At 36.4% G+C, this 18465-nt stretch overlaps 1 protein-coding gene across 3 annotated transcripts in view; it reads left to right on the top strand.

Moving 5' to 3' along the window:
• The window catches only part of HGF (hepatocyte growth factor), an 85142-nt gene that overhangs the window by 18585 nt on the left and 48092 nt on the right, over nucleotides 1–18465 (top strand). The window contains exons 6-8 of one of the 3 annotated variants that reach the window (XM_027539811.1): nucleotides 1928–2070; nucleotides 8011–8131; nucleotides 9490–9608. In XM_027539811.1, the coding sequence (XP_027395612.1) occupies nucleotides 1928–2070; nucleotides 8011–8131; nucleotides 9490–9608 (383 nt within the window). The remainder of the gene's footprint in view (nucleotides 1–1927; nucleotides 2071–8010; nucleotides 8132–9489; nucleotides 9609–18465) is intronic. The other 2 variants (XM_027539812.1, XM_027539813.1) reach the window with 2 other exon arrangements.

Raw genomic sequence — 18465 nt, 5'->3', positions numbered from 1 at the left:
TTGCCTAAGGACTAGTGTTGTATACTAGTCGAGTGAAATGTATAGGGCAACTATGTAGATTTTCATGATTAACAATAACCTATTCTTATTATTATAATAAGCCAAACTTTTAAGAAAGTAGAGTTACAGGGGGGTTTTCTTAGGTAGATTTGGTAAAAGCAATGCTTTATGAAAAAAATATAAAGTAAAATTCAGTTTTGATTCTATCAGAAAAATGAGTATTTCATTATAAATTTACTATGAAAAATTAGATAACCGGCAAAAATGAAAAGAAAATACATTTCATGCAATGGCACAAAGATTATTTTAAGTTATTCTGGAATAACAGAGCTAAAACTAAGACAAAAGATGACATTGTTTTCTTTGAAATTTAAATACTGTTAAGAACTGTAAAGTCATGATAAACTTTAATTATAATTTGTATCAATCATAAGACCAAATGTTTAATTATTATTCCCCAGTATTTAAAATGCTAGTGGAATAAGAATTAAACTATTTTGACATTTCATAATGTTAATGATGCTTAATTCATATCTTGAAATTGTTTAGTTAGTAGTAAGTCTCTTATTAGACTATTTTTGACCAATAATTTATATTTTCTGAGGACTTTATTGTATTTCACGTCCAAAGTAAATGATTTCTTTGCAAAATGTTTCTTGGTACCCAAGGCATGTTTCTATTTATTATGTGCTACAGCATAATGAAAAACCATTATTTCTTAACTAAAAGTTTAAGTGCATAGAAAACATATTTGAATAGCATTTACTGACAGACTAAAAGCTTTGGATTTGACTGTTGTTTAAGTACCATTTAGAACTCCGAGATCAGTAAAAGTAGAAATAAAGCTTTATGGAAAACATTGTACTGAATATTGAAAATACAGTTGGATTTTCCAAAAAAGCGCTTACAAATGTTACCTACAGATGTATATTGTTTACTTCTGCTGTTTATGTGTGCAGTCTAGGAGACACATGCAGTATCACTGAGGCCAAGGTCACAAGCAGTGCAAAAGAATAAAAAGAGCTTTGGACTTTTTTGCTTTTATGTTGAAATACCTTATGCTGATAACAAAATTATAACTAGGGCATTAGAAATTTTAAACAAAGGTCCTGTATTTCAGTCTATGGCCAAATACTATGAACTAAGCCTGAAAGCACCATGCTCCAGTCACAGTGAAAACTTTAAAAAATTTTAAAGAGAATGGCATTTCTGTCTTTTACTATGACATCTAAAAACTAAGTGGAGTGTGCTTAATAATAGGTAGCATTTATTAAGTCTCAGTTACTCTTGTCTCTTTGAACTTCTCAAAACAACCACATGAGGTGTAAGATGTTACAAGTTATGGTTATACTCGGTGTACAGGTAAGCTAACAGGCTGAAAGAGGCTACATTGCCCACTGGGGTCTCCAGTTAGTAAGATAGAGCTGAAATTTGAGTCTGGTTTTAGTTTGAGTGTAAAATCTTTGTTTCTGTTACTTCATCAATTTATCAATTGTGAAGAAAAGGGGGGGTATTATTCATAAGAAAATATGTAAAAAACAAGTAATTATCTCAGATAAACAATGTAATAGTGAGATGTCAGTGCCTCTCCTCAGGGGTTCTCCTCTATCATTTGCTACCTTTGAGGGGAACTTTGAAACTATGGTTCAAACAGTGTCAATTAGGTTCTAGAATGATTAGCAAAGTTAGAGATGAATCATTCTTATTGGCGCAGAATACGAGAATTCAGTTAGGTAAATGTCTATAAAATTTAAAGTATTTTAAGAATGGATGGAAGTGATAGAATTCAAGTTAATATATATGGCTGTCTGAGATAGAGTAAAGAATTTCTCTACTTTCAGGAAAATATATCCACTAGTTAGTAAAATTAATAGGCCCCCCAAAGTTGCATGCTCTTATACTGTAATGATTATCATTTTAAAACTAGCTTTTTGCCTTCGAGCTATCGGGGTAAAGACCTACAGGAAAACTACTGTCGAAATCCTCGAGGGGAAGAAGGGGGACCTTGGTGTTTCACAAGCAATCCAGAGGTACGCTACGAAGTCTGTGACATTCCTCAGTGTTCAGAAGGTAAATGACCTGAGTGCCATGTGGGGCACTCTGTTCCCCTTTGTGCAAAACTGCAACTCACATTAAAGGTTAACGGAATTGAATTAAATCACAATGAATATGCTGTCCATGCAAATGCAACTGTAGATCATTATTTGAGCATTTTTATAGGATGTTTTAAAAATTAAAAACTGATTATCATCAAATTAATGCAAAGTAATGGAGGGAGTTAGTTTGAATCTCAAAGGAGCCTGAGGTATCTCTCTGGGTAGAGTAAAATTTGGGCTTCTTCATCTACTGTTTTGAGCTCATATACCTCAATCTATTCCCTCAATCTCCTCACCGGAAAGGAGCCAAATGACACTTAGCCCTTTACTTGTAACACTAATTCTATACATTCAGAACCTGCTTCTGCAGAAGTTTTGTCAAATCTGTATTGAAGTGGTGTGGCAAGGGTATACAGAACCAGAAGAGAATGAAGAAGGGGGTAACTGAAATTTTGAATGCCCTGTATGTGTTTTGGTGAATATGTGTCTAGAACCAAATTTGACACGTAGTCTGGAACTAAGTACCATTCAGAATGTTATCTGAAGAGCTCAAATCTATACATTCCAGCTGTCTTGAAGGCAGCCACTCCACATCCGCGTATTCATCTCCTCTCACAGCATGAAAGGGCCCTTCCTTACTTTTCCAGTGGAAAATGAATGACTGAAGACAAGGAAAAGTAACCGTTTCAGCATTGTACTCGGTTTTCTTAGTCTCTGGCTACGTAATAGCTGGCTTTTTAGTGGTGTCCGAAACTAAAATTCTAAAAATCACAATGAAACATGGATTAAATTCTGACAAAAATTTGGTAGGGTTTTGAAGTGCTTGGGGTGGGGGTTACTGCTGGAATGCTGTCCAATCTTTATAGTAGGATATCTTGCTTGTTTGTTATTAATCAAATATCTTTGAACTATTTCTTCCATAGTATTCATTAAATATTAGGTTGATATTTATCACGTAAAAAGGCCGTTGTTAGCTATTTGTCACAGAGAAGTCAAATTTTGTTTTTTGTTGTTAGTTAGTTTAAAATTCTTGAATTAATGTGCTAGAGCCAGTCCCAACTCTGTTTGTAAATTCTTACGTTCCATTCCATATCATATTCTGTTCACTATAACTTATTCATTGTTTTCTTTTCTTTTAAAAATAATAAACTGATCTGTGATAACGTTATGAATAAGTCTGTTTTGTATGAATAAGTCTGTATTTAATATCTGTCTTAAGTTTGCACATGGAAGAAAACTACTTTTAGGGATTTCTCTGCTATCACAGTTTTTTGAGGTTGGAAATTATTGGCAAAGAGTTTTATTTATTGGTTTTGTTTGACCTGGGACAGTGTTTTCAAGGAAAGGCAAAATGGTCAAACTTTAAACAGTTTAGCATTTTTTCTGTGTGCCTAGTTTGTGGGAATGTGATTTTTCAACCCCTGATTTATAAGAAGAAACTTCATCGAAATATATTCACACAGATTTAAACTATCAGGCAAAAAATAAGTGTGCTAAAAAATAAATGACTGGGAAAATTTCTGGTCATTCTTATTAGGGTATACATCTTGAATTTTTTTTTTTCAATGATTTGAGATTATCACACCTCCCTTAGAAAAGGACCTTGTTCAGTAGCACGAATGGCACTTGATGCTGTTGGTCACCATGGCATCAAAGATTGTGGGTATACTTTTCTGGAAACTACTTAGTCTGACAGTACTTGCAAAACTCTCCTGTGAGAGAAGTAAACCAACACCTGTCCTATGGGCTAAATATATATCAGGACTGTGAATTGAGCTTTGATATTTAAGCTCATACTAAAATGAACAATGTTTTAGAAGGATTTTAATAAAGAAGCTCTAAAATAAGAAGAAGCATAGTCAAACATTAATAGAGAAAGAGTTATTTACAAAATGGATAATATAAAATATACAAAATAATGTACATATGATGTAAATTCTATTAAAATATATATATGAGGGAAAAAGCCTCAAAATTCACAATGTTTAAATAGTTTGATGGGTGAGACATTTTAATAGATGGATATTGCAAATGTCAAGTTCCAAAGGTTATTTATATGAATGAAACATTAAAGATGCCATCATTTTGTATATTTTAAAATTAAAGTACCTTTAATCAACTTTGGACTATTTGGAAAAGGACAAGTAAAACAATATATATTTTTTGAAATCTTTCTATATATTTTGAAATCTTTCTAACTATATTAAAATTTTTGCTTTAAATAATTATCTGAAATTTGAAATTTTGGTTCATAAAAATATATCTGATATTAAAGTTATTATCTTATAAGTTAAACCTTTGAAGTATATTAAGCATTCCAAAAGAAAATGAATACTCATTTATCACATTTAAAACCTTACATAACTATGTAAAGAAAATACTACCATTAATGTTTAATTCAAAGATTATGGAAAATTGAGGTATATGAAATCTGACTTTTTGCTTTAACATTTGCTTGGGATTTAAAATAAAGCAATCATTTTTCATTGAAACAGGTTTTTTAAATGATAAATATTCAAGTAAATGCATTTTATTAAGACATAATTATATTTTTAAATATTTACACATAAAATACCAAATAATTCTGCCATAACTTTAAATGTGTAATTCCTGTGTGGCAAAAGACTTTTAAAAACAAAGATTTAAATAAAACTATTATTTATAAATGGGGGTTTGTGAGACTATTCATATTTTAAACATTCTGTTTTGCTGAAGTAATCACCAGCATGGATTTATCTGAGAGATACTTTCAAAATAGTTTTAGTCTGTAAACTCAGATCACTTGTGACTTTATGACTGAGAAAAATGGAACAGAGCAACTTTCGAGTTTAGTTGGTTAGTATACCAGAAAGGTGTTAAATTAATCCTACTTATGATTAATGTATAGTGTGTGTACCTTTGTATTATCAATTAGGGCAGAACTATAATGAGAAAAAAATATTCTACTTATGAATAGAGATTTTGTTTGAATATATGAGAACTGGGACATAATTTTTTTTTTTTTTAATTTTAAGGGAGAGCTTTCTGGAATGGTTAAGGAATACATTAGCCATAACAGAGAGAGTCAAAGAACATAGAACAGGAGATGCAATGCTTACCTTCTTGAACTATTATCTAGTTAATGCTTTCACCTGAGTCCTTAGATGGGCTTGGTTTACACCTGGATGGCTTGACTATGAGCTGGGAAAACTTAGAAGAGTCTTAGAATTCTCAAAGATTGAGAAGTAAATATGAGATCAAAATTTGCCTTTCTCAAAGTAATTTTTATGACTAACCGGATGGTTTGATGCAAAGGAAGAACCACACATTTTTTACCCTTAGATAAGTTTCTCGTAACCTCCAAGAGGTGAGAAACCAACAGGAGAACAACTGATGGCTGTAAAAAGAGGGAAGAGGGTAATGAGGACAATATTTAAAAAAGACAGGGAGACTGACCTTCTAAAAGTTTTACTTTTGGTCTATCTTAAAGTATGGCCAGTTAGAATGTATAGGAAACAAGTTAAATATATAGGATGGATAGACAGTTAGGGGAATGGAGAGAGCACTGGACTGTGGGTCTGACCTGTGTTCTAGTTACAGATCTGGCATTTTCTGTTTTAGGTAAGTCCCTTAAAACTTTTGTGAGCTTTGCTTTCCTCACTGCAAGGATCAAATGATTTCTTACATGTTCAAAATACTGAATAATCAAAGAATATGTAACTATATTTTTAGCATCTCAGTCCTCACAGGATACATTTAATTCCTACCCCAACAGCAACTTTCATTGCCTTCCAAAACTGAACATTATTCATGTTAAGTTTTATTATTTTTTCAACTTCATTAGGTTTGACCTGCATTCATAACTCTCCCTTCACTATCCTATAAACATAGCATACTAGTTCATTTTTTGGGAACCGTTTAGGTTATTTTGCTCCCTTTATAGTTTATCCACATGTCATCCATTCTTCAAGGTCTAAGGAAAATCCATTCTCTCCTAAAAGCTATTACTGCCAAACACTAAGAACTTTCAGAATTGAACAGATTATCTACAAACTTGTCACTCAATGTGAGGTCCAAGAACCAGAAGCATCAGCATCCACTGGGAGCTTGCTATTAATGCCCCAACCCTGATTCACCGAGTCAGAACTTGTCCTTTATTGGACAAGATCTCAAAGTAACGTTTATGCACATTAAAGTCTGGAGAAGGTGTGATCTACCACTCATGCTGGAAAGTGGTCATCTTATAGAATCACCTGTTTCATTTGTGTAGCTATTTTTCCTTTAGAAATTTAAAAATTCTAAAGTTTCAGGAGAAACGGTCTTTTAATAATGCTCCACAACAATTTCCCCAAAAATAATTTTATTCGCTCTAATTTGAAAAGGATATACTCTTATAAACTGCATTTTCTAATGGACACAAAATAGGTGTATTCTGATTCTTAAGTACTATTAAAGATTAGAAATTGTACATGTGTATATTTATTCCTTATCTGTGATTGTAGGATTCTATTATATGCTTTCATTCAATACAAAGGAGCAAACGACAATGATCGATGATACGTGAACCTATCAAACCTTACATTCTTTTCAAAATGGAGACTAAGTAAGCTTGTAATCCTATTCAGATGGAAAGCGGAAATGTGATGATCCGTAACCTATGTGGATTTGATCTTTGCCAGCCAGAGCGCTTTTATCTACATGCTCTTGGACCCCCTCAGGTGTTTACCGACTGTTGTCTGGGGGAGCTCAGTATCAAATGAGAGGAAGCTGAATCTGTCTCTTTTCTTATTTCATAGATTAACTTACATGAAAAGAAGTAGATAGATCAGGCCAAATGGTTTCATGTTTTAGATATTTAATTGTTAATGTCCTATTAGATTATAAAAATTAAAGTTTCAAAAGTGATGATTCTAATAGTATATCCCAAACTACTATAAATACTCATTAGCCTAGACCCCAGTGGATAAAATGAAACCCTGATATCTTTTCCCACTTCAGCTAATGTTAGATGATCAGTAATCACAAGATACAAATGATGTGTTTGGGGAAGTTTGCCGGATTCGTAGGAAAGCCAAGCAATGATTTATTCCACAGGGTGCCTGCTGTGCTACATCAAATCAACCTGTCCATTTGAGAAGTCTCATTTTCAGCTAGTTGATATGATTCAGAGTTTTCAGTGTGGCCTAAGGTGCCAGCCAGAAAACTATTAATTAACCTCAGAGAATCAACAGTAATATTTAGCATAGTTAGATCAGTTTATAGATTTTTAAAAATAGTGAGTACAAGAAGTTCAATAGTAGGTCATATTCCATCCTAAGCTTTAGATAAGAATGTAAGTCTGCTCGGTTATTCGATGTGGATGCTCACTAATAGAAAGGAACTGTGATTTTTTGTTTTAAAATATTTGTATTCTTTAAATAGTACTAGATTACTATTTGAAGCTGGTCTCTCAAATCTGTGTGGTCCTGATCTTTGCGTTAACGGTAGCAGTATGATGTGTACTCATTTCAAACTGTGCATTTTCTGTGTATGTATTGGAGGGTAAGTTGAAAGAGGAGCACTATTATGTTGACAGTATAGATGTTGAGATCCCTGGCATTATAGACCGACACAGGGAAAATTCCCAAGGACTTTTCAGTTTCTAGGTACCTTTCAGATAGTTATCAAAAATTAGGAAGGTAGTATCTTGGCCCTGTGGTAATTTTGTATGACACTAACTACAAAAATTCCATTTAAACTGTGTGAAAAGTTCTGTAGGGAGTATTTTATGCCACTGTTAATGGACATTGAGCCCTAATTTAAAGTTAAAATAGTATATAAGTTTTCCTAAAAATATCCTTGCTGTTTAGGTGATTTACTGTTCTTTAAATGGAACAGTGGTGCTCTTGATTTTGCTGTCAGAAGCAATTAATATGCCATGCTTTGATTTTATTAGTTGAATGCATGACCTGCAATGGGGAAAGTTACCGAGGTCCCATGGATCACACAGAAACAGGCAAGATTTGTCAGCGCTGGGATCATCAGACACCACACCGGCACAAATTCTTGCCAGAAAGGTAAAATACCACCAAATCACGTTTCCAAGTGATCCTCTTTACAAACTGTAATTTGTCCCATGACAAATTACATGGAAACTCTCTTTCTATAATGTTTTCCTGATAGTCTTGGGACAGAGGGATTTATGATGAGGTACACGAGAGTGCTGACTGCAGCACAGGTCTTGGCTGATTAGGTTGAGAGTCCCTGAAATCAGGATGGTCCTGAACACAGGAGCATCAGTGGGTACAAAAGGAAAACACTAACAGATGCTTCCTCTTTCTCTTCCATGGCAGCAAAAAAGATAAAAGTACATTCACTAATAACCACTTCAACAGGTCCAAGCTGGGGAGGGTGGCATTACTGTTAACCAAAAGCCAATCTCCTCCTTGTGCCATACCTTCCTGTGACTCAGGTAAAGTGGGGTCATTGTATGACACCGTGTCACAGGCTAAAGGTGGAACAAACAATTCCTTGGCTGCTTTTTTATGGTAGATTTTTAAATTGCCTATCTGGAAGTCAGGCAACCAAGTTTACATTTCTCCTCAGGAGAACGTTTTGAGTTTAAAAATTATGTGTATTTTGGTCTATAAATTTCATAGGCAACGTTTTAGTTGAAAAAACTTTTCCCTTTTTTATTATAAAGACTGAAAATACAAATAAATACAGAAGAAGGCCTTTCTGCCCCTTTCTCTGGAAATTGCCAAATGGTGTTTTTTCTTTATATTTTCTCTTTTTTTGTTTGTTGCTTTTTTAGATGAAATTAAAACTGCTTTATTTTAAAACGCATTTCTCATCTTTCAAGTGAGATCAGAAGGGATATGGTAGTAATTAAAAGCAAACCACCAATTCAGGACCCTGTTAATTTAAAGGGAGGTGGGTATAGAAAAAAAGGTGTGATGGAGTTCGTCTTTTACTCTGGTGGAGGTGAGGGCATGACCTAGACAGCTCTAGCTCCAAAATTGAGCTATCATTAGTAACATAGCTATTGAAACCTAACTTTCAGTTTGAACTTTAAGCCTGCTGTAGAAGAGGACCTATTTTCTTAATAAATAATCTATTCAAGGTCAACGTGTATGTAACCTGTCCTTAATTGGGCTCGTGAGAAGGGGCTTCAGTTTGAGACCTAACTGGTGTACAGGTGCCAAATGGACCTAACTTATTACTGAAGGGGAAGGTACTCTAGCCTTACTACTATATGCACATTAATACACTCAGCAGTAATGATGAGCAGTCCTTGTAAGGCAAAACATAGAAAAATCTCTTCTTTCACCAGTTAAAATAGTATCCGAGCTAAGTCAAAAGTTATTTTGTGAGCTGAGGGCTGGGTAATGTTCCAGGAAGATTTACATGACACTTTTCTTGGTGTGGTTTGCAGATATCCTGACAAGGGCTTTGATGATAATTATTGCCGCAATCCTGATGGCAAGCCGAGGCCATGGTGCTATACTCTTGACCCTGACACCCCCTGGGAGTACTGTGCAATTAAAATGTGCGGTAAGTTAGGGTCAAATTTATTGCTTCCTTTTCCTCTCACAGACTGGATCTAAGCAGGCGATTATTAGTGAGACAGGTTAACAACTGTTTGATACTTTAATGCGTATAGGTTTTAAGAATGTGTTACGTAAACTTATCCATTTTCAGATAAGTTTTGCATTTCAGATAAGTTATTGCATTTTCAGATGCAATAAACTTATTGCATTTTCAGAGAGCCATTATTTTGAGATACACATGTAAGTGTCACATACACACAAAACAAACTCATGGTAAAGGCCTACACATTCTCATGTTATCAAGGAAAAGGAAGAAAAAAAAACAGAATGAGAAAAAGATCAGGGATTATGTGCAGTATCATAATGTCATTAGGGCTGTAAGAGTGAAGACCTTAGACTCTTACCTACCAATCCTGGATCCTTTCCCTAACTTATCCTCCTAGACATAACATGAGCAGTCAACCGACTATGGACCTCTTCTGGTGAATGACAGAGGCGGCAATGCAGAAAACTAAGTCTGATAGAAGATTCTTACAGACATCTTTAATCTCTAGCAGCTAATTTTCACCACTCTGGCTGTCCTTGTGCACAGCCTGCATTCTCTTTCACCTTGTATTTTAGCAGTCCTATAGCCCTTCTGCATCCTGGCCTTTACCCTACTCTCCTGAGTTTATGATAAGGCTTCTTTTCTTACTTGCTTTGTGATATCTCTTTAAATCTGTACACTTGGTCCTCTTCTTCATTAGCTCACACATTTTTATTCTTCTCTAAAATTATCCTGGATAATAATTAGATGTAGATATGCTTTTATTTCTGTGTATAAGAAGTCTTATTTTTTTCAACAAGATGCTAAAATGCTTTCAAATCAGTAGAATTGCAAAAATGTAGTAAGTGTAATCATGTTATAAATTGTCTTGCTAATATAAAAATATGTATATATGGAGAGAAAAATATAAAGACAGATAATCAGGTGCCAGCACACCAAATGATAAATATACAATTACTAGGCTATGCATAGGGATTTGCATATTTCCTTAGATTGGCATGATGCGACTGTTTCTTTGAACAAACTTATTCAGTATTATCTACACTGTGATACTGCCAAGGTAAATATCTCTCCACTTAAAGCTGCTAATAAAAAGAAATGTTTTGGACGACTCAAATAAAACCCATAGAAAAAAGACATGTCTGGCATATGTGAAATAACTGCAGAATCTGGAAGGCTCTCAATGTTCCAAGGAAACTGAACCATCTGTTTGGTCCTTTACAATAAAGGATGATTTTTGTGACAGTGTTTCTCTGTATAGATTGGGTTAGTGCAACTCATTGACTTTTTAAATGTTATTAATCTGTTTATTATCTAGACCAGGCAGGTACAATAAACCAGTAGTTTCCCTTCCTTGTGTGTGTGTGTGTGTGTGTGTGTGTGTGTATTTTAGGCACTCATAAATTGTCTCTGGAATAAGACCAGTAGTAACACACACACACATACACACACACACACACATGCATATTGACTGGCACATTCACCTTTCAACTGGCATGCGCAAGATTGGCTATTTTTAAAAGACATTGGGAGAGGAAAAAAAATACAATGAATATGACACTTCTGTTAGGTAGATTTTTTTTTTTCTCTTCTGTCCAGAGTTGACTATTTATACAACATGCAACAATTCTGATGGATTTATTAAACAGAGGGTGGTGTTTATAGGATGCTAATTCCAAGAAAATGGTGGTAGAATTTGTGAACCAACCCTCTATACATTTGGGCCTTAAACAACATGATGATTAGGTGGCACTGACTCTCCTGGCTCCCCTTGTATCTGTGAATTCAACCAACTGTGGGATCTTGTAGTACTAATAGGTAATAGCATCTACCATAGGAAAAAAACCAGCATATAAATGGACCTATGGAGTTCAAATCCATGCTGTTCAAGGATCAATTGTAGTTAAGATAAAATTATTTTAAGGGTTTGGGAATATTTTTAAAATATTTTAAGTTTTAGTTTGTAAACTTATATAGAGAGACTATACTTTTATCAAAATTAGTGAAATAAACTGGCATTTAGGAATTTTGGAAAATGTAACAGATACTTTCTTCCAGATATTTTGTCTTGTACATATAAGCCTATAATGAAAAACTAAGAAAATTGGCAATGGTTTCAATTGTGTATTAATTTTCTATTGCTATATGACAAATTATCAGAAACTATCAAATTATCAGAAACTTGGTAGCTTAAAGTAACACATATGTATTATCTCAAGTTTTCTGTGGGACAGGAGTCAAGGCATAAATGAGGTGTGTTCTCTGCTTAGGATCTCACAAGGCCACAGTCCTGGTGCCCACCAGACATACTATCTCATCTAAGACTGAGTGTCCCCATTCCAATTCAGTTTCTTGTGGTTGTAGTGCTAAGGTGCTCAGCTCTTAGAAACTCCCTGATGTTTTCTTCCACATGGCCCTCTTCAAAATACGGCAGTTTACTTCTCCAAAACCAATAGCATAGCTTTCTGTTACTTTGAACCTCTGGTGTCTGCGCCCTCTTTCATTTATTTACTAAGATTTTTTTTTTCAAAGTTATTAAAATTTTATAAGCCAACTTTCTCCAAGATTCTGCACTAGGGATGAATTTCAAAAGGACCTGTTAGGAAATTATATCTTTTAGTGCTTCTATATAATTTCTTTCATCTTAACACAGAGTTGTGAAAGGCAAAAATAACCGTGTTTTATTTTTCCTGGGAAAATTGTATATGTTTATTGGGGACAATGATTGAAAAATAACTGGTCAGTTTTTACCCTCACTCTGTATGATTTGATACAGAAAGCTCTGCACCCTTTTAAAGAGCTCACCTCATTAGGTCAGCCCACCCAAGGAAGTCTTCCTTTAATTAATTTAAAGTCAACTGATTGGGAACTTTAATTACATCTAAAAAAGTCTCCTCACTTTTGTTGTACAACATAAACTAATTACAGGAGTGGCTTTCCCAAGTGGCTATTCACAATTTATACCCATACTAGAGGGGAGGGGATTACAGAACATACATCAATGGGCAGAAATCTTAAGGGCTGTATTAGAATCCTGTATACCAACACAGGTTTATATGCACTGGCTGTAAAAGAATATTGGTTTATTATGCATTACTTATATCATTTGATTCTTGGGTTATCTCTCTGGCTATCTCTGGTTAGCTCTCAGTCTCAACTGCTTGAATTCATTCTGAGCTTTCAATATGTTTGAAGAAAAGAATAGAGTTTATGATTGTGTCATTTGTCTTCTCTAAAGTTGAAGGCAGATTTTGAAACTCTTGTTTTATTATGTAACAACTGTATAAGAAAATTATAACTGCTATTATTTATTTAACATCTGCTGAAAGGTGCTTCCCATCTATTAACAATAATCTCTATCTCAAAATGGCTGTGATTAGGTAGGCAGTGATGAAAGGTGTGCAAAGACATGATCAGTGGCACAGACTGCAATATTCATGACATGGTAATTAGGTTGATATAGATAAGGATGTGATAAAGACAGAGAAAAGGAAGGAGATGAGAAAATTAGATTAATGTGAGGCAGATGAAGTAGAATCTGAGTATCCCAGCTAGTTGCCATGACAAACACTGAAAAATTAAGCAGGGAGAATGATCTTGTTCGTCATCTAGAACAGTAGCTTCCAAATCAGTGTGCATGAAACCCAGCAGAACACAAAGCCTGTCCTAGGGATTTAAGGGCATGAATAGGTTAAAAGCCTCGAATTTCAGCTCCTCTTTTTCCATATGAATTCTTTCTCAAAATCTTTCGCTTGAGGTGCATGGGTTGCTAAGGGGTCAATCAAATTCAATATCCTACCTGTCCACTGACAACTGCCTCTTGCTACTGTACTGAAAAAGGTAAACTGTCAATCCTACCTGAATATTAATGGGGTATATTGTCCTGGGTGTAAAAATCTTGGGGACACTAAACAAAGAGACCTTTGAAAATACTATGTATTCATACTGTTTATCATCTACATACTGCTAATAATTATATAACTCCATCCATAACAGATAATACCAAAGAATATCACAATAATACTAAAGAACTGCTCACACTGTTATGAAAGTTCTAGGCCCCACATCAGACTTTCCAACCAGGGGATCTGGCAAAGGGACTCCCCAGGGAATCCGACTTTGAAAGACAGTGGATTTGATTCCAGAACTCCCACAAGACTGGGGGAAACAGAGACTCTTGGAGGGCACAAAATCTTGTGCACACCAGGAGCCAGGGGAGAAGAGCAGTGACCCCACAAGAGACTGAGCCAAACCTGCCTGTGTGTGTTGGAGGGTCTCTTGCAGAGGCATGGGTTGGAAATGGCCTGCCGTGGGAACAGGGGCACAGGAAGCAACAGTTCTGGGAGGCATGTGTTGGGTATAAGTCCTTTTTGGAGGTTGCCAGTAGCCCTACCATAGAGCCTATACACTCTAGGACTCACCTTAGGCCAAACAACTAACAGGGTGGGAGCACAGCCCTCCCATCCAAAGACAGTTTGACTAAAGATTTACTGAGCATGGCCTTGCCCACCAGAACAAGACTCAGTTTTCCCCACAGCCAGTCCCTCCCATCAGGAAGTTTACATAAGCCTCTTATTCTCATCCATCAGAAGGCAGACAGAAGTAAGAACTTAAATGTCACAGCCTCCAGAACAAAAACCACCATCACAGAAAGCTAATCAAAATGATTGTATGGATCACAGCCTTGTGTAACTCAGTGAAGCTATGAGCCATGGCGTACAAGGCCACCCAAGATGGATGGGTTTTGGTGGAGAGTTCTGACAAAATGTGGCTCACTGGAGCAGGGAATGGCAAACCACTTCAGTATTCTTGCCTCAAGAATCCCATGGACAGTATGAAAAGGCAAAAAGATATGATACCAGAAGATGATCCCCCTAAGTCGGAAGGGAGAGTGGAGAAATTCCTCCAGAAAGAATGAAGACGCTGGACCAAAGCAGAAACAACACTCAGCTGTGGATGTGCCTGATGGTGAGAGTAAAGTCTGATGATGTAATATTTCATAGGAATATATGGGACACATATTCAGAGAACAATATTTCATAGGAACATGGAATGTTAGGTCCATGGATCTAGGTAAATTGGAAGTGGTCAAGCAGGAGATGGCAAGAGTGAGCATCAATATTTTAGGAATCAGTGGACTAAAATGGACAAGAATGGGCAAATTTAATTCAGAGGACATTATATCTACTCCTGCAGGCAAGAATCTGTTAGAAGAAATGGAGTAGCCCTCATAGTCAACAAGAGTCTGAAATGCAGTACTTGGGTGCAATCTCAAAAACAACAAAATGATCTTGGTTTGTTTCCAAGGCAAAATTTTCAAGTCACAGTAATCCGAGTCTATGCCCCAACCACTGATGCCAAGGAAGTGGAAGATGACCAATTCTGTGAAAGCCTACAACACTTCCTAGAGCTAACACCAGGAAAAAAAAAATGTCCTTTTCATCAAGGGGATTGGAAAGCAAAAGTAGGAAGTCAAGAGATACCTGGAATAATAGGCAAGTTTGACCTTGGAGTACAAAATGAAGCAAGGCAAAGGATAACAGAGTTTTGCCAAGAGAACATGCTGGTCATAGCAAACAACAACACAAGAGATGACTCTACACATGGACATCACCAGATGGTCAGTACTGAAATCAGACAGATTACATTCCTTGAAGCCGAAGATGGAGAAACTCTATAGAGTTAGCAAAAGCAAGACCTGGAGCTGACTGTGGCTCAGATCATGAACTCCTTATTGCAAAGTGTAGGCTTAAAATGAATAAAATAGGGAAAACCACTTTCGGATATGACCTAAATCAAATCATTTATGATTATACAGTGGAGGTGACAAGTAGATTCAAGGGATTAGATCTTGTAGACAGAGTCCCTGAGAACTATGGACAAAGGTTTATAACATCGTATGGGAAGTGATGACCAAAACCATCCCCAAGAAAAATAAATGCAAGAAGGTAAAGTTGTTGTCTGAGGAGGGCTTACAAATAGCTGAGAAAAGAAGAGAAGTGAAAGTAAAAGAAGAAAGGGAAAGATATACCAACTGAATGCAGAGTTCCAGAGAATAGCAAGGAGAGATAAGAAAGCCTTAAGTGAACAATACAAAGAAATGGGGGTAGGAGGTGGGGAGGGGAAACAGAATGGGAAAGACTAGAGATCTCTTCAAGAAAATTAGAGATACCAAGGGAACATTTCATGCAAAGATGAGCACAATAAAGGACAGAAAGAGTAAGGACCTAACAGAAGCAGAAGATATTAAGAAGAGGTGGCAAGAATACACAGAAGAACTATACAAAGAAGGTCTTAATGACCCAGATAACCAGGATGATTTGGTCACTCACCTAGAGCCAGATATCCTGGAGTGTGAAGTCAAGTGGGTCTTAGGAAGCATTTCTATGAACATATTGAAAAGCAGAGACATTACTTTGCCAACAAAGGTCTGTTTAGTCAAGGCTATGGTTTTTCCAGTAGTCATGTATGGATGTGAGAGTTGGACTGTGAAGAAAGCTGAGCGCCGAAGATTTGATGCTTTTGAACTGTGGTGTTGGAGAAGACTCTTGAGAGTCCCTTGGACTGCAAGGAGATCCACCCAGTCCATTCTAAAGGAGATCAGCCCTGGTTGTTCTTTGGAAAGAATGATGCTAAAGCTGAAACTCCAGTACTTTGGCCACCTCATGCAAAGAATTGACTCATTGGAAAAGACCCAGATGCTGGCAGGGATTGGGGGCAGGAGGAGAAGGGGACGACAGAAGATGAGATGGCTGGATGGCATCACCGACTCGATGGACATGAGTTTGAGTGAACTCCGGGAGTTGGTGATGGACAGGGAGGCCTGGCGTGCTGTGATTCATGGGGTCGCAAAGAGTCAGACACGACTGAGTGACTGAACTGAACTATGAACAAAACTAGTGGAGGTGATGGAATTCCTGCTGAGCTATTTCAAATCCTGAAAGATGCAGCTGTTAAAGTTCACCCAATATGCCGGCAAATTTGGAAAACTCAGCAGTGGCCACTGGACTAGAAAATGTCAGTTTCATTCTAACCCCAAAGAAAAGCAATGCCAAAGTATGTTTCAACTACTGTACAATTGTACTCATTTCACATACTAGCAAAGTAATGCTCAAAATCCTTCAAGCTATGCTTCAACAGTACATGAACCAAAAATTTCCACATGTTCAAGCTGGATTTAGAAAAGGCATAGTAACCAGAGATCAAATTGCCAACATCTGCTGGATCATAAAAAGATCAAAGGGATTCCAAAAAAATATCTTCATCTGCTTCATTGACTATGCTAAAATCTGTATGTGGATAACAACAAACTGTGGAAAATTCTTAAAGAGATGAGAATACCAGACCACCTTATCTACCTCCTGAGAAACCTGTGTGCAGGTCAAGAAGCAACAGTTAGAACCAGGCACACTGAACAATGGACTGGTTCAAAACTGGGAAAGGAGTAGGTCAATGCTGTATATTGTCACCTTGCTTATTTAACTTTTATGTAGAGTACATAATGTGAAATGCTGGGCTGGATGAATCACAAGCTATAATCAAAATTGTCAGGAGATATGCAGATGATACCAATAATGGCAGAGAACAAAGGGGAACTAAAGAGCCTCTTGATGAGGGTGAAAAAGAACAGTGAAAAAAATGGCTTACATTTAAACATTCAAAAAACTAAGATCATGGCATCCAGTCCAATGACTTCACGGCACTGACAGATTTTGTGTTTTGGGGTTTTAAAATCACTGTGGACAGTGACTGCAGACATGAAATTAAAAGATGCTTGTTCCTTGGAAGAAAAGCCATGACAAACCTAGACAGTGTATTAAAAAGCAGAGACATCACTGCTGACATAGGTCCATATAGTCAAAGCTATGGTTTTTTCAGTAGTCATTTATGGATGTGAGAGTTGGACCATCATGAAGGCTGAGTGCTAAAAAATCAATGCTTTTAAATTGTGGTGCTGGAGAAGACTCTTGAGAGTTGCTTGGAGAGCGAGGTGATCAAACCAGTCAATCCTAAAGGAAAACAACACTGAATATTCATTGGAACGGTTGATGCTGAAGCTGGAGCTCCAATACTTTGGCCACCTGATGTGAAAAACCAGCTCACTGGGAAATACCTTCATGCTGGGAAAGACTGAGGGCAGTAGGAGAAGGCAGCAGCATAGGATGAGATGGTTAGATAACATCACTGACTCAATGAACTTGAATTTGAGCAAACTCCGGGAGATAGTGAAGGACAAGGAAGCCTGGCGTGCTGGAGTCCATGGAGTTGTAGAGTCAGACACAGCTCATCAACTGAACAACAATCCATAATACACATAATAGGCCCGCAATGCAGGAGATGTGGGTTCTATCCCTGGGTTGAGAAGATCTCCTGGAGAAGTAAACTGCAACCCACTCCTGTATTCTTGCCTGGAGAATCCCATGGACACAGGTATCTGGTGGGCTACAGTTCATGCTGTCACAAAAGTGTTGGACATGACTTAGCATTTAAACAGCAAGAACAATTCATAACATGCACACATATATATGTGTGTAGTATTTGTACATTTATGCCTGTGCATGTATTTAGTGTGTATTTGTCTCAGAATTTTGTAGTCACAAGAGATTTTTATATGATTTAAATATATAAAAATCTTTCAGCAAAGTATGAGAAATGAGCAATAAAAGACTCTCCAACATAAAATAAAATACATTACACTAAAGTAACATCCTGTGGTTAAAGTGGAATAGAAAATGATTTGACGAGAAAAAGAACTTGATAATGTACGTTTTATCAAGAAAAAGGTAGATGTAAATCCCCGTGGTATTTAGAGAAC

The sequence above is a fragment of the Bos indicus x Bos taurus genome, chromosome 4, assembly GCF_003369695.1.
Source record: "Bos indicus x Bos taurus breed Angus x Brahman F1 hybrid chromosome 4, Bos_hybrid_MaternalHap_v2.0, whole genome shotgun sequence".
NCBI lineage: Eukaryota > Metazoa > Chordata > Mammalia > Artiodactyla > Bovidae > Bos > Bos indicus x Bos taurus.
The sequence above is the reverse complement of the archived record's forward strand: the minus strand, read 5'-3'. Positions and strand labels throughout refer to the sequence as shown.